Consider the following 21,202-nt stretch of genomic DNA (forward strand, 5'->3'; position numbering starts at 1 on the left):
CTTCAGTAAAGTGTTACCATATGAACCAACAATTAAATGAATAAATTAAATACAGTACCTTAGTTCATATTTAAGGCTTGAAGAAAAGGCCGCTATATTGCACTACATGTATATCTACCATATCGGATAAACTATAGGTACCAGAAAATCGAGATGAAAACACAGGATCTGGAGCTGCTAGGTATACAGATGTTGAGCCCCCCTCTGTTTTTAGTACTGTTCTGTTTAGGTGGAATGCTGTGCCAAAGGTCCTGACTTGACACCACACCCACCCATCCACCCACCCATGCATTCTCATGATAGCCTACTGACACTGGACCAACTAGCTTTTAATCCAGAGGCTTTACTTTATGACCAAGTCACAGTTTTGAAGTCATTTCCCTGATAGTGAGATTGTATCTTAGTTTATGGCAGAGGTTGTAGTAAATAGTATATGGTACAAACCTATTTAAACAAGATGAGATGATTTGAAAGTGTGTAAAGGGCAATAACTCTAACAGCCATATGTTCGCAATATGAATTTATGCAAAATACTATGCTATTACTGCACACAATTTTTACAAAAATAAAAGAAAACCGTCAAGTGTACCATTTGATATCAGTTTAACGTAAAAATAGACAATTTTAGCCTTTTTAAAACAAACTGTTGAGATTATTTAAAAAGTCCGTATCCACCAAATACTTACGTTCGTAATTTTCGATGCAGTCGGGTGCCCTGTTCGAGCGTCGGAGTTGAAAACAGTTGTACATATCCTCCAGTAATTCCCAATCTCACTCAGGTAACAATTCTCTGAAGAATGTCACCTGCACAGTAATATGATTAATTGTCTGAACTTTTATTGGGTAAGGGTGATTTGGATATCAGTAAGCCTTGAAAGACACCACTTGAGACAATCGTGCATTCTGCTATGGTGCGCATGTTGTTGTTGTACTTTTAAGGACGTTTGAAAAGCGGGAGACATTCATCCGTACGACCGAAATGCCGTACCTCAAACACTTAAACGGAAAATGTATAAAGGTTTAGTGTCTACATAGTAAACGAACATTTCTTTTAATTTTAAATGTGTGGGTTGTATTTTGCGTCGTGACATTATAACTTATAACACTGTTTCTTGAGTGTAACCTAGGCCTGGGTGTCAGTGACCGGAAATAGCCAAAGAAACTTGCGATTTCGCCAGCTATTATCTTCCCCTTCCCGAAACTTTTGAGAGTGGAAATCCACTCAACAAAATAGGAAACGTACTTAGGCATTGTGGGCTGTGTAATAATTTCTGATATTTCGGGCTTACTATAGGCGCCTAAATGCCTCAGGGTAAGTTAAATGTCAGAAATTGTCGAAAATAGCTTAGTATCTCACATGAAGTTAAGTTTCTTTTCAATTTAGAGTTTGATTCTGATTGAGTCCTTCTCTTTGTAGGGCCACTTTTGTGAAGTTTGATTTACTTCTTATGAGAAACTTAAAGGTTGGCATCAAAATTATCATTTTAAGGCTTTATATGTGCTTCTAAAAGTGCATTTTAGATGTCAAACTTTAGTTAAAATACAATGTATTTATTCAGATTTTCTGCAGGGATATATTAAAAGTGACATATTCATACTCAAGCATAATACATGAATGTAGTATACCCTAATTCGTCACCCTTTTCAAGTATGAAATAACATTTTTCTGTGTGATTTATACAATTTTTTTTATTTGATTTTTTTAGGCAAATCTAAATTGGCAGGATGGTCAATTTCAGGGCAGTACACTTAGTATAGTTTTATCAGTCTGTGCACAAAATAATGACGTAAGAATAAACATTTTCCAATCATGGGAAAAGGTTGAAAAATTTAAGGATGTAATCATTTGCAGTATCTCATGTGTTATTACACTTCTGTTATTACAGTGAAATGTACATGGATGAGTACTGCAATGATGATTATCCCATAACCATTATTATGAATGAGTACTGCAACCATGATTATCCCATAACCATTATTATGAATGAGTACTGCAACCATGATTATCCCATAACCATTATTATGAATGAGTACTGCAACCATGATTATCCCATAACCATTATTATGAATGAGTACTGCAACCATGATTATCCCATAACCATTATTATGAATGAGTACTGTAACCATGAACCTGTGCAACATTATTATCATTGAATTCAAACACTGCGGCTGATTTAAATTATAAACAGGATATATATCAACAATATTTTTGCTGGCTTCCGCTCTAGTTGTACATGGGAAGGTCTGCCAGCAACCTTCAGATGATCATGGATTACCCCTTGGCTTTGCCAGGTCTCCCCCTGTCATAATGCTGGACACCATCATATAAGTAAAATATTCTTGAGTGTGGTTTAAAACAGCTATTAAATATGATCAAATTTCATACCTCTCTCAAACATTGTTTATGTTGCCTTGAAACTAAACTGTGTAAAAACCTGTTCCTATTGCTTTATTATTGTATTCACTACAGAATACAGGAAAAGGAAGTAGACCGCTTTTCACAAATCACATAAACCGGTTCCACATCACTCGCACACTCAGCAGTGTTTGTGTAAAGCAGGAACTGAAGACTTTTTTTTTTAGGTGACATTGCATTAGTTTACCAAATAATAATAGTTTTAACTGCTGCAGAAAATTCAGTTTGCCTCACTTTAGCTCAATTATCTCTTATTCAGATGACTTGTTTTCAGTCAAATTAAATCTGGCCGGATGAACTGTCAGTTCTACAGGATATTGCATTTGCCACATCACATAATTAAGTCTGCCTGGATGCGTTGTATGTTTCCTACAGACTTGAGATGTCAGACTAATACATGTAGGCTCCATGTATTGTTGAAAATGGATAAGATGGCACAAAATTTGACATTGATCTGTAACTTGTCAAGGTGAAGACGTGAACTGTTAATTGCCAGAAATGGATATGAACAGCCTTCAACTTCTGCAGATGATCTGTAACGTGGCATGGTGAAGCCAAGTACCAAGTTAAAATTTAATAAGAGCCATTTTGAGAAAAATGTCTTAAAAACTCTTTTGTGATGGACTGACAGACTGATGAACTGACGGACTAGGTGCAAAACTATAGTTTCCCAGGTACCAGACAGAGGGGATAAGAAAATCTGTCGCTAAAGATACTTAAAAGGGTACTATAAAATTTAATTTAAAAAAAAAAAAACAAAGACAGATTTACCGAAAAAATGAGAAATTTCTTTTTTCATTTTTGAGGAATATTTTATACTTTTTATTAACTCCTCTACTTTATGCATGGTAAGTTTTAAATATAAACGAAAATTTCAAGGTAGACAGACACACTCAAGTTTGAATCAACACCATTGAAAATAAATTTATGGTTTTATTGCTATGTGTACTGTATGCTCCATGTTTTTTTTTTTGTGTTTTTTTTTTTCAGTGAAGTCATGAGGCCTACAAGAAACAGAAAAATTCCAAAGCGTTTAGAAGATGCTGCTCCTGATAGCAGAAATGCTAGGAGCCCAAGGAGTCCAGGCAACTTGCGCTCACAGGCAGTCTCGAAAGGAAAAGTTGAAAAAAGACAAACCCGCAGTCGTGCTGACTTTGAAAAGGAAAAGAAAGCAGTTGAAACTCTGGTGCGACATCCTGAGTCAGTTAATTTGAGAAAGAGAACAGTGAGCAGTCCTAGAGTTTCGTCTCCCGAAGGAGTGTCCTCTAGAGAAATTTCTCCTAGAAAAGTACGTGTGAAATCTACAGCTGCTAAGAAAGTACATGTATCCTCTGGAACAAAGTTGCCCAACAAGACTACTTCTCAGAAGGGACGTTCTAAGCAGGGAAATGCTAATAATCAGTCAGCTGAAACCATCTCAGCCCAGATTGTGATTTCTAAAAGCTTGCCCTCCAAAACTGTACCATCTCTTAACAAAGGAGTCCCTAAAAGTGTCCCAACAAAAACATTGCCACCCAAAGTTGTGAAACTTAAAACTTTTTCTCCAAAAGCTGCTGAGTCAAAAGTTGTGGTATCTCTCCCTCTTGAAAAAGCACCCACAAAAATTGTGCCTCCTAAAGATGTAACATCCCCTAAAGTCGTATCTACTGGAAATGATTCTCCCCAAAGTGTATCTCCTTCGACAGAGGCTTGTGTCTGTTGTGGGAGAGTTGGGATTTCTGGGATGTTCAAGGTGGACAGCGTGAGGGGGAGGATTATGGATTTGAAAAATCTGATCTCCCGTTTTGGTGGTATTGATATTGCCTGTGGAAGTGTGTGTAAAGACTGCGTTCTCACACTTCAAGCCTTCGAAAATCAGTGCAAGAAATTTTTCAAGGTCTGCCATAGAACTCAAGATGCGGAGATAACTACAATCCAAGGGACACATGAACAAAATGACTCAGTTTTAATTGAGGGAACACAATCTGACTCACCTATCAGTGAGAAAACACAGGAACTGTCTGAGTCAACTGTCATTGGCGAAACTCATGAACAAAATGAGTCCGCTTCCAGTGAATTAGCACCTGAACAATCTGGGTCTTCGGCCACTGAGACAACAGGTCCTCAACTCTCAGCATCTGTCACTCAGACTTCTGTAGGGTTATCACAGAGCAATAAGGAATGCGATACAGGCCAATCTGCCAGCCATGGTTTCTCATCCATGGAAACTCAGTGCGATTTCTCAGATGGAGAGGAAGATGATAACACAGGTTGTGATATGCAGGTATGTTTGTTATCTCTTCATACAACCTTTGGGTCGACACACATGAAGTATTGATTTATCCACTTTGTAGGGCTACAGTTTGATTTATTTCTTATCAGAAAACATATTAAATGTATCATTTTAAGGTCTTTATGTGCTTCTAAAAGTTCATTTTTACATACCGAACAGGTGCGCTTATCAGCTTATAGAAATAACTCGCACTTGGTTGGCTAAAATTCATAACATAGCAGTGCTTTTGATTTTCTCAGTCTGCATGATTTTGCTTACTCTTGGCCATATCTAGGTTTTTGCAGCATGATGAAAATATATTCCGATTTACATGTATTGTACATCTCCTATTTTATACTTATTCATTTTGAAATTTTCATGCGGGTGGAAAATCCAAAGTATAATAGAATTCCCTTTTTAATATTTTCTAGTAATCTTACACCAAGAAACTTCTTTTGACACCTGTTTGCTTTTTGTTTTGGTGTCTAAGGTGCCTTTTTTTGTCATATGACTAAGTGTTATTTTCTGGGTTTCTCTGTGGGTTTTTGAAAAATCTTTTGAACTCTAATCATATGTAATTTAGAAGTGCATGAGGTGAAATATGAACAAACTTTAGATCTTTTTCTTATTTTAGCCAGAGCAATTAAGTATGGTGACTTGATGACAATGCAACATTTTGAGTAATCCTAGACCAGTGATATTAAGTAAATTGCTTTTAATTCTGCTAGGGGCAAGGAAATTGGTGTCATTGAAGCGTGTACATGAACAGTTAGAATAAAACCCTAATTGAGTAGGGTTCAGTGGGGTAAACTGACAGTAGTCAGTATTTCACGGTTCATTTGAAAGCTATCACTCTGTTGTTGCTGCTCTAGTTTTACTCTCTATGCTGTAGTCTTTCATATTTAGATTGATAAATAAAAATTATTATTTTCAAGAACCCATGTGTAAATACATCAGTTTTTTCTCTAATATGTTTGGCAGATTGGCCCACCTGAAGAGGATTCGGTTGCTGATGGAAGCAATGTAACGCAGAGTTCCTCAGGGAATGAACAGAGCTCAGCAATTCCTTCTTCAACTGAGACTAAAGACTCACCGCAGAATGCCACAAGAAGAAAAGTCAAAACAGTTAAAGTATTCCCTGCACGAAATACACTCTCCTTTCAGAAGCTAGTGAGCATTATTCCTAGGAAAGGAACAAAACAGAATAACTCTGACAAATCTGCTGGCATTTTGTCACCCATCAACCAGAAGACCGCATTCTCTAAACTCGTAGGAACCCCATCGAAGCAGTCCGAGAAGTCTGGAACAGGCCACAGCTCTGCTGATGCTGAGATGATAACCCCTGACCAGTCAGAGAAATCGTCGCCTGGTACGGGCCTTTTTCAGTCACCGACCAACTTTATTTTGAAATGTACACGATGTAGCCTGACATTTGCCTCTGTGGATTTGCTCAAAGCTCATGCTAAAGACATTCACGGTCTTGAACTCAGTGAAGGCACAACCCTCTCAATTGCAAACTCTTCTCCCTCAAAGTGGATTTCCATTCTTGGCAAGTCAGGAAAATTGTCTCCAGCTAGAGCTTCAACTTTTGCTGTAGGTTCAAAGAAGTTCATTTTCTTGAAAGTTTACAAAAAACGGGAAGATAAATCAGGAAGCAGTTATATTGATTGTGGTGAAAAGCTTAGCAGTAAGTTGTTCAAGGCCCAGTTTGTAAAACAAACAGCTGGGCATGGTGACCACACCTATGATAAAGATAACTGGATGGACACAGGTAGCCCAAATGGCTCCGATGAAGGACAGCCGACAACAAAGATGTTTTCTAGAGAGCTACCAGCAGTAGTTTGTGGCCTGTGTAACATGGCATACTTCTCTACCATGCAGTTGAGTGCCCACTACACAGAAAAACATGGTGGTTTATATGAAGACCTTACAGATCAGCACATTGAAGTGTCCAATAGTGTGCAGAAATACAAGTGTAATTTATGTGGTTACCAGGTTAAAAATCGAGTGGATGTCAGCGAACATATCAGAGTGAATCATTCCATACCATCTCCCTATAAATGCACCATGTGCCAGAAAAGCTTTATAAACCGAAGGCAGGTTAAAAATCATCTTCCAACCCATTTCACCAAGATGAAAGGCTTCTGTTGTTGGAAGTGTAAAGAAGAGTTCACCAGCAGGAGCGCCCTGGAAGGCCATTTTTGCTGGGTACAGAAGATAAAAAGTAAGCACGAACCTAAAGAGGAGCCCAAACCAAGCGATGCAATGGACTCTGAAACTGAAGGCGATCATGAATACCCATGCCCTCTGTGTGAAAAACCTTTGCCCTCCAAGAAGCAGCTGAAGATCCACTGGAAAGAGGCTCATAACACTTTTGACAGTAAGAGAGAGGATGGAGAACAGAATGTGACGGAATCTCTATCAGACGTTGTCAGCTTGTCGGCTGAGGGTAGTACATTCATGATGGATGATTCTGTTATGGGAGATGATGACCAAAGCCAAGGAGCCAGAAACTTGTCAGGAGACATTTCCTTATCCGTTCTCAATTCTTCCTTACCTTTTACTGCTGAGAAGATCAGGATGTACCTGTGTTCATTGTGTAATACATCCTTCAGGACAACTCAGACTCTTTCTGTTCACTGGCAGGAAAAGCACAATTCCTTATTTGTAAACCAAATGGCTGAGAATGTGGAAGAGCAGCCGGGATTGGACAAATACAGATGTAAACTCTGCTCCAGGTGTTTTACGTCAGAGAAGTCTATTTCGGAGCACATGAGAACCGAGCATTCCATGACTAAGCCCTTCAAGTGCGTTCTTTGCGACAAAGCATTGACATCTAAAAAAAAGATGAGGACGCATCTACGGGCGCATTTCCCCACCAGTCTGTTTCGATGCTCGGAGTGCAGCAATGAGTTCAAAACCCAGGAAGAGATACTGAAACACAGCTGCTGGGTGAACTATGTCCAAAAGCGGTTGCAGGAGGAAAACATGAAGGTCAAAACGGTTACGGTTACAGATGATACGGGAACTGTTAATGTTGTGAGTGCTGAACCGGTCAAGAAAACCTTCTGCTGTTCTTTGTGTCGTCTGACTTTCAGATCCACCAGGATTTTGTCTAGACACTGGGAAGAGACGCACGATGTGCATATTGAGAAGCTGAAGACCGAGAAGCCGGAGTCGTCTGTGGAACTGCCAAAGAAAACAGAGGCGTACCAATGCCAGAGATGCGGGGAACAGTTCGCGAAGAGAAGACTGTTCGATCGACACAGGTCGAAACATACCTTACCGAAGTGCTACAAGTGCACCATCTGCCATCAGACTTTCGACCGAATGGAAAAGGCTCGGCTCCACCTTCGCTTTCATCTGTCTACACGACCAGACATTTGTCATATTTGCGGAAAGTCTTTCATGGCTAGGAAACACTTGCGAAATCACATCAGAACGGTCCACGGTGCTCCTGAAGAAAAAATGAAATACGTCTGCGAGGAATGCGGGAAAGGCTTCTGTTTCTCGCACAGTTTAAAGCGCCATCGAGAGGCCATCCACATGGCGGAGGCGGACAAGCCTTTGAACCACAAATGTAATGTCTGTGGGAAAGGATTCTTCGTTCGCTCCAGATTGTTGTACCACTTGAGCTCTCACTTAGACCACGCCCCTCATGTCTGTAACATTTGCGGGAAAGCCTTCAAGTGCCGTTTGAGCCTGAGAGCTCACCACAAAGGTCACTCGGCCGTCAACCGCTATGGTTGTAGCATTTGCCAGAAGAGGTTCTCTCACAAGCTGATTCGGACCGCTCATCGGCTGGTTGAGCATCACAAAGGCTGCCCCACATGCGGGCTAGCGCTGTTCACGAAAAAGGATGCGGTCATGCACAGACGTGTCTGTAATGGATTTGCAAAGATACAAGCTGAAGAGGAAGCGGCTGAGCCTGTACATGGACAGTTAAACCCCTTGGATGAAGCAGTCCCAGCTGCTGCAGCTTTGAGCATTGAATGTGACACAAACACGGGGCAAACATCGGCAGAGCTCAATGACACAACCAACGGGGCAATACCGGTAGTGTGACACGGACACGTGGCCACCACTAGTGCAGTAATATGACACAAACCTAGGGGCACCGCTAGTGTAGTAGTGTGAAACAAAAACGGGCATCGCCAATAAAGCTGTGTGGCACAAAACAAGGACGCGAGTTGTCTGACACAAACAAAGGGGCACCACTTGTACAGTCGTGTGACGTAAACCAAAGGGCACGAGTGGAGTGACAGAAACACATGTGATCACCAATGGAGTAGAATGACACAAACCCAGGTACAATAATAATGGAGTAGTGCATGTTAACGCAGGAATACCACTAGTTCAGTTGGGTAAGGCACACGCGCCTATTGTAGTACAACAGAGATGAGGGCACCTGTTAGAGTGAGAAAATACGAATGCGACACGAGTACAGCAGTGTGACATGGTCTGCACGCTGCCAATCATTTTGAGTGATGCCCATTGCAGTTTTCATCATCGCACCTGTACTTCATTACTCTAATCGATATTCATTAAATCTTCTGAAAGATACATCAGTCCTCTATGATCCTTGTGAATTGTTTTTAGGGTGTATTTCCGTAAAATTAAAGAGGTTATGCCGGAAATTTTGGCCACAAAATCGTTATGATAATAACTTCTCAAACTTGAGTATTATTCAGTGTAATAAAGAGTGCAGATACGAGGTAGATGAGCTATTCTAGGTAAATACAGACAATTTGATAAGGGAATATGGATTTATAAAGCGGGGCCGCATTATAATAACTTTTCAAACTTGGGTGTTAGTCAGTGTAATAAAGAGTGCAGATACAAAGTAGTTGAGCTAATCTACATAAGTAAAATTTAATTTGAGTACGTATTTATTTTTATTTGATTACGGATTTATTTTTACTTTTGTATTTTTTTTTCTTGTTCTAAAATCTCTGGTATAGCCTCTTCAGGGATACACTGTATATATATATGTATGATGATGATATTATTCATTCCCTGTTATGCAAAATTTTCTTCATATATATGTTTTGCATCTGTTAAGTTGTATGTTGTTATTTTGTAGTGCAGAAGTAATGTATGAGAAAAAGCACAATGTTGCAGTTTGAACATAATATTCTGTTCGAGGTTTCTGGGATTATTAAAGTTTCAGTCTATATTTCTGAAATACATCAGTTACACATTCTTTGTGCCGTTAAACATTTGGTATAAGACTTTACCAATATGAATATGTCAAAGCTTTGATACACAGTATTAGGAGGAGGTGACAAGTCATTATGTGCAGGAGATACAATGACTTTGGCACAACGTTAATGACTATATGCCTGAAGTGCTTTTCTCTTCAGGTTGTGGGAAGATCGAAGATGAAGTACTCTGTTCAGTGTTTATATTGATCTAAACACACATGAATATGCCTGAAGTGGTTTTCTCTTTAGGCTGTGTGAAGATCGAAGACTAAGTAATATGTCCGGTGTGTGTAAACATAAGTGAATATGCCTGAAGTGGTTTTCTCTTTAGGCTGTGGGAAGATCGAAGACTAAGTAATATGTCCGGCGTGTGTAAACACACATGAATATGCCTGAAGTGGTTTTCTCTTTAGGCTGTGGGAAGATCGAAGACTAAGTGATATGTCCGGTGTGTGTAAACACACATGAATATGCCTGAAGTGGTTTTCTCTTTAGGCTGTGTGAAGATCGAAGACTAAGTAATATGTCCGGTGTGTGTAAACATAAGTGAATATGCCTGAAGTGGTTTTCTCTTTAGGCTGTGGGAAGATCGAAGACTAAGTAATATGTCCGGCGTGTGTAAACACACATGAATATGCCTGAAGTGGTTTTCTCTTTAGGCTGTGGGAAGATCGAAGACTAAGTGATATGTCCGGTGTGTGTAAACACACATGAATATGCCTGAAGTGGTTTTCTCTTTAGGCTGTGGGAAGATCCAAGACTAAGTGATATGTCCGGTGTGTGTAAACACACGTGAATATGCCTGAAGTGGATTTCTCTTTAGGCTGTTGGAAGATCGAAGATGAAGTACTGTGTTCAGTGTTTATTTTAATTTACACACATCTGAATATGCCGGACGTGGTTTTCCCTTAAGGCTGTGTGAAGATTGAAGAAGAAGTGCTGTGTTGGGTGTGTGTCAACGCACATGAATATGTCTGAAGAGGTTCTCTCTTTAGGTTGTGTGAAGGCATGGAGGTGTTAAGTGAGATAGCCCACACAAGCGTGCATGCAAGATCGTTAGGATTTAAAGCCTGTCGGACAGAAAAAATAATGTAGAGTTACGGTACTTTTGTAAAGTTGAGAATGGGAAGGCGCTTTACTCCTCGGTTCTTGGTGATTACTCGATAGAAATGTATTTAAACTTCGGCTTCCAGGCAAGTCTCTCTTGATTTCTTAATTTTATTTCATCATCTACGTCACAATCGAGTCACGCATACTCCTTACAGTGCATGCGCCGCTCTCTATACTTGATTTACATGACCAGACAGCTTGACCATTGTAGCCTGTGTTATATGTAGTCTTTTTCAAGGAACTACATAATCAGCACTCATTAATGAAAAAAATAGTTTCAGGTGTTGGTTAGAATTATGATGTGCATACATTAGATATAAAGGGAATGCATGTGTATAAAGTATTATTAGAAACAAAAGCTGAGAGAATTTTTATGTTTTCTGATATCACATCCTGTCTCATAAGCGTTACCTGAGTGCCCTCGGCATTTTTCAAGATTTCTGCATATACAAATTTTGCTAGTGATGACATTGATGTAAAGCGAAAGTAGAAAGCTGCATGCGATGTAAGGAGTTTGCAAATAAGTCAGTCTATAAGGCATATACAATTTATCAGTTAATGCCTTAAATATTAAATTTTATTTATTTATTTGATTGGTGTTTTACGCCATACTCAAGAATATTTCACTTATACGACGGCGGCCAGCATTATGGTGGGAGGAAACCGGGCAGAGCCCGGGGGAAACCCACGACCATCGGAAGGTTGCTGCAAGACCTTCCCACCTTAAATATTAAAGGATTCAATTTCCAGACAGTATCATCGTGAGAGATACGGAACTCTATCTGCGTCAGTGAGTTTGGACCCAGCAGTATGTTCAACTGTTTACCATGCAAATGCTTTTCCTGATGAAAAAGTCCCAAATTCGCTTTGTGGCCGAATTGCAGCTCAGAGAATTAATATTTATTTATTTATTTGATTGGTGTTGAGTACGCCGTACTCAAGAATATTTCACTTATACGACGGCGGCCAGCATTATGGTGGGAGGAAACCGGGCAGAGCCCGCGGGAAACCCACGACCATCCGTAGGTTGCTGGGAGACCTTCCCATGAACGGCCAGAGAGGAAGTCAGCATGAGTGGGACTTGAACTCATAACTCTTGAATTAATAATCGTCCATGTTACTGATGTGGGCCACAGCCGTTGTGTTACCAGTATAGATTTCAACGGATTTCCTTTGCACTATATGCTCAAATGGCTTTTAGGAAAAGTCATTAGTCCCTAAAATGTAGCTCGTATAGCTTGTGTGTTATATATGCTCGCACTCCCCAATAAGCCCCCCCCCCGCCCCGCTCCCCCGCATGTCTTTTGACTGTTACACACACGCACAGCCTAAACCTGAGGCATCAGAATATATCAGCTTTAGGAGGAGTAACAGGTATAGGCTAGGCATTTTCGCCTAATCCACCAAGATTGAACCTTACCATTTTTGTCAGCGACGTCAAGGCATCGAAACTGCCAGTGTTTTGTATCATCGCTTGTGTTATCAGTGGTTTACCTCTATAGAGCAGCGGGCCCCGCATACCTTGTCGAAAAACTTTTACCTATTGGCCCAAAACCTGGCCCAGTTCTAGTGTATAACAAGAGTTTCCTTCCCAATGAGTTTCTGCATGGCAAGCATAACGTGTTTTATAAGACTTGTCCTTTTAAGACCAAGAAACACTCTTGCACGAAGAAACCAAATCCTATTTTTCATAATGTATTGCACATTCCAAATTCTTCAAATGGCTGACCGTTTTTGAAACATTTTGGAGGTACACGATATTTCTCTTCTTGGGGCAGATATCATCAGTGTAATCTACCGATAAAATTACCTGGTTTCTAAGATTTGCAAGTGTTGTTTTGATTAGTTTTGCGAAGTAGCGTTTTGTGAACATGTGAAATAAAAATGCCTTCAAAAAGGCATCTTACTTACAGCTTATCTTGCAATCCGACCAGTGGCTTTATGTCCATATATAGCAATATGTAGGTGTGTTTGGTACAATAGATAAATTGCAAAAGGAATTTTCTATCCAGCTCATTTTATTAATTCACGTAATTATTCTTCATAACGATTGTTGTTTCACTTATACAATAGCGATCAGTTTTATGTGCGCATTAATAGGGACTACGGGGTTAAACCACAAACCTTTAGCAAGTTACTGACCAAGTGTTTTACATATTGGTGGTGTTCAATGAACGTGTGACTCTGAAAACAGCCCCATGGGCGTCGTCGACCGCTCCCCAGCGTCATGATACAACTTGAAATCGATGTTCTGATGTTCTTTGTGCCAGAAAACATGCAGACATGCATGTTTGCTTCAAAAAAATGTCTGGTTGAAAACATGATATGAAATAGGACAATTCAAGGCCTAAGCAAGAGAGATTTTTCACACGACTTCGGAATGCTGAATTATACATATTACACGATATTGCCAAATTGCTATTTTTTTTTTTTTTCAAGTAATGGGCCTACTCGATCGGGGATAGGCCTAATAAGAGTTATTCCGCCTTTAAAACCTGTGTTTACACAGGGAAAAACTTATTAGGAAGTCAGAGTACATAAACGCCTCCTACATGGTTAATAAAGCCATATAGATATAACATTTGAATCAATGCATTTAATTGTCTTAACTTGACTAAAAAAATAAATAGAAAAAACAAATGAAAGGACCTGAACACGCAAGAAAATAGCAATGTCAAACTTTCATCTTTCCATAGGGGTTTTCACAATTTAGATCCTACATTTCACAATTCGGTTTCCTTACAGGTCTTGATAAAATAAATATTCCTTCTAAAAGATGAAAATGTTAACTTTTGGCGTGGCGATATCAGTCTGGGATGTCACTCATATTAATAGAGAGAGCAATGTACGGTATCAAAGTTTCATAGTCTCGCAAGAACTACATTACTCTAAATCTAAAACCTACAAAATGTACGAGTCTACAGCCTCGTTGTCAGATCGTCGGGTACTCGACGCCATTTGTAAAAATTCTGTTTTTGGGCATGCTCTGAGCCAGGTTTCTCGTGAGGAAACGATGTCATGTCCAAAAGGAATAGCAGGCGGGAGACTGCCGCAGTTGTTTCAAAGATGTTTGATCTGTGGGTTAACCAAGAATGAAACACCCGCACAGTTTCGCTGGATCGGTCTCAACATGCTGTCAAACTGGAAACGTCGACGCCAAGCTGCTGTGTGGATTAAAGACTACATCGGCCTTGAAGTGAACCAAGCTTGCCTATGTCACCAGTGTTTCGTGCACTTAGAAACACTGGACGAAAGAGTGCAGACACTGAAGGGAAAATGCATGAAGAATATAAAGTCTTTGGCAGTTACTATAGGTGTGACATTAATTTCTGCTTGGTTCACTGAAATAGAAAACAAAACTACACATTCTTATGATCATACAGACATAAATAGGCTACTGCACGCTGATATATGTAGGACTAATTAATTAGTTATTGGCATTAATAATTTGTTGTTATATACTGCGTCTGCGTAATAATTTCCATTTATATTGCACAATGTTTCACGCCATAGTACCGGTTGTATAACACAGTGTAGAACTAAGTTTCCACACTTTATTTACTTACCTTGAATTGTACCGACTGTATGTGGCTGTCAACTGTCATACCCTCAAATATGACAACAATTTTAATTCTTTTTACCAAATATTTTCCTATTATATAACCCTCGGACCCCATAGGGCTGCGATAGGCTGTGGTGGTACAGAAGAATGCTTGTTAATCATCTTCTGAATGGTTATCTCCCTTGCTCCAGGGATAGAGAATTACAGATACAATAAACACATTTGATTGGTTCTAATCTGCAAAGAGCACTCTGATGATAGTAATTAATATAATAATTAATATGGACCTGCAGAATTGATCAACATTTGGTTAAAAATCAACTGATTCTATGGAAAATACATGGAATAAAAAGTTGCACTCAATATATTTCATGATTGAAAATCTAGAATAGAAATCTACGTGTCAAGAAAACAACAAAGCTGAAAGTTCATGAATTCTTGAGAAATGACGTTTTAGTACCACATTTTCTATTGGCGTTTTATATTGTGGTATAGTAATCGATATTACTATACCACAATATAAAACGACATTCATTAAAATTCAATAATAAATCAAATTGTCTACAGCATTTAATGTCAGAAGTAATTTCACGCAAAATTTAACATTTTGAAGTGACTAATTTTTCTTGATTCTGACCCATTTTCTTTGATTCTGATTCATTCAACCACCTTATAGAGTCAGGAGATTTTTTTTCTAAACCTTCATTAATTTATTATGAGAAAAACATAAGTGTTGACATCATAGGTATCAGTTTAAGACCTTAGTGTCATATTGCGCTTCAGAAAGGGCATTTTTAGATATCACACATTACATTATGTCTATTAATGTACTTCTGATAATATTAATTGTATGTAAACCTGCCTTATTGCATACAGAATAATTAGTGTGTTTTATACTGGTTACATTGCTGCATGTGTGTTTTGTTTTCATCTGTTGTACAGGTTCTTCAGAGTCTGATCATACTTATTCGGTTGGTGAAGATGAAAAAAATCTTGATGTGATAATTCCTGAAAAATTTGCCAGGCTAATGATGACAGGGCTGTCAGATGGAGAAGGAGAGCAAGAAGAGAAACCTGAGGTATATATTGTATGTTGTACAGGCGGCCTCCTTGGCCGAGGGGGATAGCACGCCACCACAGTGAAAATGACCCAGGAGCCTCACCGGTTGCTGTGAGTTCAAGTCCCACTCATGCCGACTTCCTCTCTGGCCTTACATGGGAAGGTCACTGTCAGCAACCTGCGGATGGTCGTGGGCTGTGATTGGTTTCCTCCCACCATAATGTTGGCTGCCATAGTATAAGTGAAATATTCTTGACTTTGGCGTAAAACACCAATCAGATAAATAAATAAATATATGTTGTACACAATGGAGTGGTGACAGTTGTTTTCTTTCTTTCACATCACAAAATGTGGGTTTAGTCCCTTGCTAGGACCAGAAATTATCTAGATTCCCCAGCTTTAAATATTATCAGCGCCTTCATCGCCATAACATCATTTGTCACACGTGGGAGAGTACCACGTGTTTCACTGCTTCCAATCTTGTTTCCACCACCTGTAAAAATTGGCTCCCATCTAACAGGGTCAGGTTCCACAAAGCCATTTCTGACTTAAGCCAAAATTTAAAACCTTTTCACAATGCTTAGTGTTTGGTACTGGAAGTTGAAATTTGGATTCATTTGTCATTAGATAATATCATAATATCAGCTCCCAGCTGATTTGGACCGGAGGTTTGTGAAGTAACTGCTGAAGGATGAAGAATTTTTCCTGAAAAAATTCCTTAAAGAAACCAAAAAAAACAAAAGACAGATACATGGTTTCCCAACAGGGCATCTTCCTCTCAGCAAGGATGATACTTGCAATAGGCTTTGTTTTCAGATGATGTTGGAAATCGCTAGCTTGATTAAAGGAATATGCAACAAAGTGGCAATGTTAAATGTTGATGTTGCTGTCTAAATGAAGGCAGTAGTGATCATCATAATCTCATTAATTTTTCTGATTCTAACTGTTAACGCAGTGGGATTCTGTTTTAATGAGGTTTTAATTCTGCTGAAGTAAAATGTAGCGGAACTTTCTTCTCACTAAGACTTACATTCTAGGGCTATAAAACCAGCAACCTTCTTGATGTGCTGTTACCTTGACTTCAGCCTTTTTTTCTGCTGTCAAGTTTAAGCCAACCACAAAACCTGACTGCAGTAGTGTAAGTGAAATATCATTGAGCGTCATGTATGGCATAAAACCTCTGTCATAAGTATTGTATTTGTCCAAAAAAATAATCCATATGTAGAGGCAAATAAATATATTGCTTTATGTACTGAAACTTATATTTTTCTTTTAGGATATTATTCCTCCCTCCAAAAAAAGAAAAAACACCCACACACTCAAAGTACCTTTTTAAGATCAACAGTAGAAATCTTGGAATCAGGGAAAATGAGTAACTTGGCCATGGAAGAAATATTTGGCCAAATACAGTAATATTAAGTGTATTCAAGTACTATTGTCTTATATGGGGGCCTCCGTGGCTCAGTTGGTTAGTGCACTAGCTCAGCGTAATGACCCAGGAGTCTCTCACCAATGCGGTCGCTGTGAGTTCAAGTCCAGCTCATGCTGGCTTCCTCTACGGCCGTATGTGGGAAGGTCTGCCAGAAACCTGCAGATGATCGTGGGTTTCCCCTGGGCTCTGCCCGGTTTCCAACTACCATAATGTTGGCCGCCGTCGTATAAGTGAAATATTCTTGAGTACGGCGTAAAACACCAATCAAATAAATAAATAAATAAATAATTTATTGTCTTATGTTTGGTTGATATTTTATTGGATTTGGGTCTTTTCAGTTTGTTTCCACTGATGCCAAAGAATCCCAGGAATCGTTCCTATGTATGGTTTGTGGTATGAGATTTAATTCTCAACACTTGCTGAAGAGCCATGCTGAAAGTCATGGGAAGTCTGTACAGCCCGCTAGGAAACGAAGGTCAAAGGGTCAGGTGGTTGTGAAGGAGAAAGAAAAGGAGATCATTCCAGATTTGAATGCCTGTGACGGACCTGTTACCAGGGGCAGAAGTGCTAGGGCTGCAAGTAACAAATCAATACTTCCAAAGAAGTCTTGTGGCACTGCTTCAGGTAAAAAGTCACTTGATGTGTTGGACACTTCTGTATCTAGTGTGCCAACCTTTTACACACAGTCAGTCGAAATTGGCCAGCAAGAGGAAACCAACGGACGAGAGAAGCCCACAAAACGAAAGTACAACAAACCAAATGAACAAGGAGAGACAACAGCAAAGAAAAAAAGGGTGTACAAGTGCAAGATATGTCCGGCTGAGTTCACTTCTACTCTTTACTTTTCACGACATCTGGAGAGCCACGATAAATATTACAGTGACGTGGCATTGGATAATGTGACCTTGGTGGACCAGAGCGGAAAGCCTTACCAGTGCAAGATCTGTGGTAATGAATTCGGGTCTGACGATAAGGCTTTTAATCATATGAAAGAAGTTCATTTACAGTCTTTACCCTACCAGTGCAAAATCTGTGACAGTAAGCTCGCCAGTCGGTCCAGTATGCGTTTACATCTGTTAAGTCACTCTGGGAACAAGTCATTTCAGTGCCACATCTGTTCCAGAAAGTATGGTTACCTAGGTGCTCTCAACAGACACCTGAAAACTCACAAGACGAAGGACCATTTGTGTCAGCTGTGCGGAAAGCTGTTCTCCACCAAGAGCAGTTTGGAACAGCACCACATAAGGATTCACAGTAAAACTTTGGTCAAGTCCCATGCTTGCGAGGTGTGCGGCAAACGCTTCGACAGACTCTCCAAATTATCACTGCACAGAACAATTCACTCTAAGGACAAAAACCATCTCTGTGACATTTGCGGGAAGACGTTCAAACATGAGTGGGTCCTCAGGAACCACACGAAGCTGAACTGTCGAGATAAGGTTGAAAGCGAACTGAAGCGTAAATGCAAACCACCCACTCAAGCAAGAGCCGCTAAATGCCCTAGGCCGCACAAGTGTACGGCTTGCAACCGTCGATACGCCACCGTGGAGCAACTGGCGGATCACGTCACTCTTAGTCACGAAAAAGAATGTATTTTGTGCGGAGTTGCAATTTATTCAGGAGCAGCTTTACGGGCGCACAAAACTGTTTGTCAGTTAGGACAAATTAAATCTGGAAATGTCAGTGGCCCTAAAGAGCACAATTCTAAACTTAGCCCCGTAGGAACAACGGACGGTGAGCCGAATGACGCTCCGGTTAATGGTGAACCGGAAGCCGTTGTCTCTGACCAGCCAGAAGATCTGAGTAACTCCCCTTTAGACTGCCAGAAGTCCAATTCTACACACGGTATCAACCATGGAGATGTCGAGTTCAGTCACCCACAAGAAAGCAAGAACAGCGGTCCAGGCAAAAGGGACGACGCTCTCCCTGTCGAATCTACTTCAAATGAGTCTGTCATTCAGTCTCGTAGTGCAACAGACTTCGCTGTAGAGAGCATCTTGTACACTCTATCTGAGGGTGCCAAACCCACCCCTGCTGAGGGCCATGTCCTACAGTCTACGGTAGACACGGTTCAGGAAGACCCTGCTACTTCTTCGGCAGGTCAACTGTATAACCAGAGCCAGAGAGACTTGGGGACTAATGTGCCTACTCCATTTACAATCGACACGGCTATGGCAGAGACTTTAACTGCAGCAGGGGTTACGGGATCACAGATACGTATGGAGGATGGCACGATTGTCCTCTTGTTAGACGAACACATTGTCTCCGCTCCCTCTCAGACAGGAAGGGTTTTTACAATTATAGAAGCAGACGGTGTTAGTGAAACAATTCTTAATCAGTAAAACGCCATTTCTGTTATGTCCTCAACGCGAATCCGTCTAATCCTTATCATAAAGTATTATGTGTTGCTTTAACTGTTGCCTTGCCTCGAAATGTTCTTGTTTTGGACATGACAAGTAATAGAATAGTAATAGTAATAAATTTTGATGTCTCGAGGTAAATCTTCACTTTGTTTTTGACTCACAACACTTTCTCGAGTTGTTCAGCAAAAATAAATAAGTGTCAATTTGGAAAGACTACAGCATGGAGAGTAAAACTAGAGCTGCGACGACAACCAACCAGTGAAATCCTGCCTCTTATCCTTTTACGTTTACCAATCTATGGTATCTATCTAACGATGCTCAGTCCACCAACAGAATACCGATTTATGCGGGCGTACTTTAATAAAGAGTACAGCTTGGCGAGGGAAACCAGAGCAGCGAGGGCAATGTGATAGATGGCAAATGGTCACATGTAACCCGTGAAATCCCGCCTCTATTTTTCTCTTCCTTTTTTCAATAAATTATGTCACCTACCTGTTCAGTTCGTCTCAAAGTTCAAATCTGGTAGTCGCTGCTTACTCTGACTTGTCTGTAGCTAGATCTAAAGTTACTTCTGCTCCCCCCCCCATCCCCCCCCCCCGTACATTCCATGACCCCTTTGGTCGGATAGGTCCAACCTTGATATTAAAGAGGTCAAGTTACTTGTCAATGAAATACGAGTACAACTTGTGTGCGTGAGCCAGGCGATCTCGTGTCGTCATGACGGAAAACTGTAAGCTACTCGAATTACACGAGCTGCGTTTTCCAAATAAATTTGACCAGTGCTGTTTCATGAAGTCACTGGTGATACATATTAATAGTGACGCACAAAAGAACGCCGTTTACATGTTTACAGCATGGGCTGAGCTTGAAATCTGCGGCACGCGCACGCATAAAATGCATGCAGTTGAAAAATTACATTGTCTCAGCTTAACTTTTATACTTTGCAAGTAAAATTCGATACTTACGATAGACTTATGCTTCATATGTAGGCCGTTTTCACTTTCATTTCAAACCCAAACAAATAAAACCCCAAATATTGACTCGTAAATGTATTACGAGTATGTATCGTTCAGCTCTTATAAAACGCGCAGGCAGTAGGTCGTTCACGAGGATCGTAACTCTCTATTATCAATCAGAAAACTCGCCCCAATTTACAATTGAGTCAAACAGCTGATCTCTTTCCCCAAAATACGGAAGAAAGAATTTGATTGGATCAGCAGACGAATGAGATTTTGGGCTGTTTAAGTTGATTGCCAGTATTTGAATATGAAGATTTGTGTCTGGAAAACTTCGAACTCGTCTTACGTTCTTTGAAGACCGTCAATATGACGTTCATATGTCAGGTGTGAAAAGTTCGTCAGCAACCTGCTAAAAGTTTACTACGGACACTGCAGTTTCCAACACCCAAAAAACTGTTCGCCATCGTATCAGTGAAAAACAATTTGACTTTGGCTTAACGTTAAACAAGTCAACTAATCCTTTCTGTGCTCAAGGTAAATAACTCTTCAACCGTTTTGCCTTTGTACAGATTAGTCTAGATGTGTCGTTTGCCATATCAGCTAATAAGCGTTTAAACGTGCAGAAATAATGTTTGAACAAGTAATTACATACAATTACGCCGTGCAGCTGCGACTGATTGATTTGATGCGTATTTTCCTCTTAGAGGCTAATTTTTGGGGCCATCCCGACGTTCTGGCACGATGAGAACTGTGGACAGGTTCTGCTTGTTAATGCCGTATTCGTGATTATTTCGATTATGCTGTGGTCAGCTGTTGATTGGAAAATAGACAAACCAGGAGAAATA

At 40.0% G+C, this 21,202-nt stretch overlaps 1 protein-coding gene across 1 annotated transcript; it reads left to right on the forward strand.

Annotated features, from left to right (window-relative positions):
* Nucleotides 1-731: 731 nt before the first annotated feature.
* Nucleotides 732-19,528, forward strand: LOC135470785 (uncharacterized). Its single transcript, XM_064749827.1, has 6 exons — nt 732-779; nt 3,407-4,679; nt 5,649-8,723; nt 13,758-14,295; nt 15,486-15,622; nt 17,374-19,528. The coding sequence occupies exons 2-6, from the start codon at nt 3,414-3,416 to the stop codon at nt 19,375-19,377; spliced, it is 7,020 nt and encodes a 2,339-aa protein (XP_064605897.1). The 5' UTR covers nt 732-779; nt 3,407-3,413; the 3' UTR covers nt 19,378-19,528.
* Nucleotides 19,529-21,202: the final 1,674 nt, after the last annotated feature.

The sequence above is a fragment of the Liolophura sinensis genome, chromosome 7 (genome assembly GCF_032854445.1).
Source record: "Liolophura sinensis isolate JHLJ2023 chromosome 7, CUHK_Ljap_v2, whole genome shotgun sequence".
NCBI lineage: Eukaryota > Metazoa > Mollusca > Polyplacophora > Chitonida > Chitonidae > Liolophura > Liolophura sinensis.

Bases quoted from the DNA above. Each gene is read 5' to 3' on its own strand.
- LOC135470785 (XM_064749827.1), top strand. From the start codon at position 3,414: ATGAGGCCTACAAGAAACAGAAAAATTCCAAAGCGTTTAGAAGATGCT. The intron at 8,724-13,757 runs GTAGTGTGACAC...TCCTTCTAAAAG, and splicing joins CAACCAACGGGGCAATACCG to ATGAAAATGTTAACTTTTGG. The intron at 15,623-17,373 runs GTATATATTGTA...GGGTCTTTTCAG, and splicing joins AGCAAGAAGAGAAACCTGAG to TTTGTTTCCACTGATGCCAA.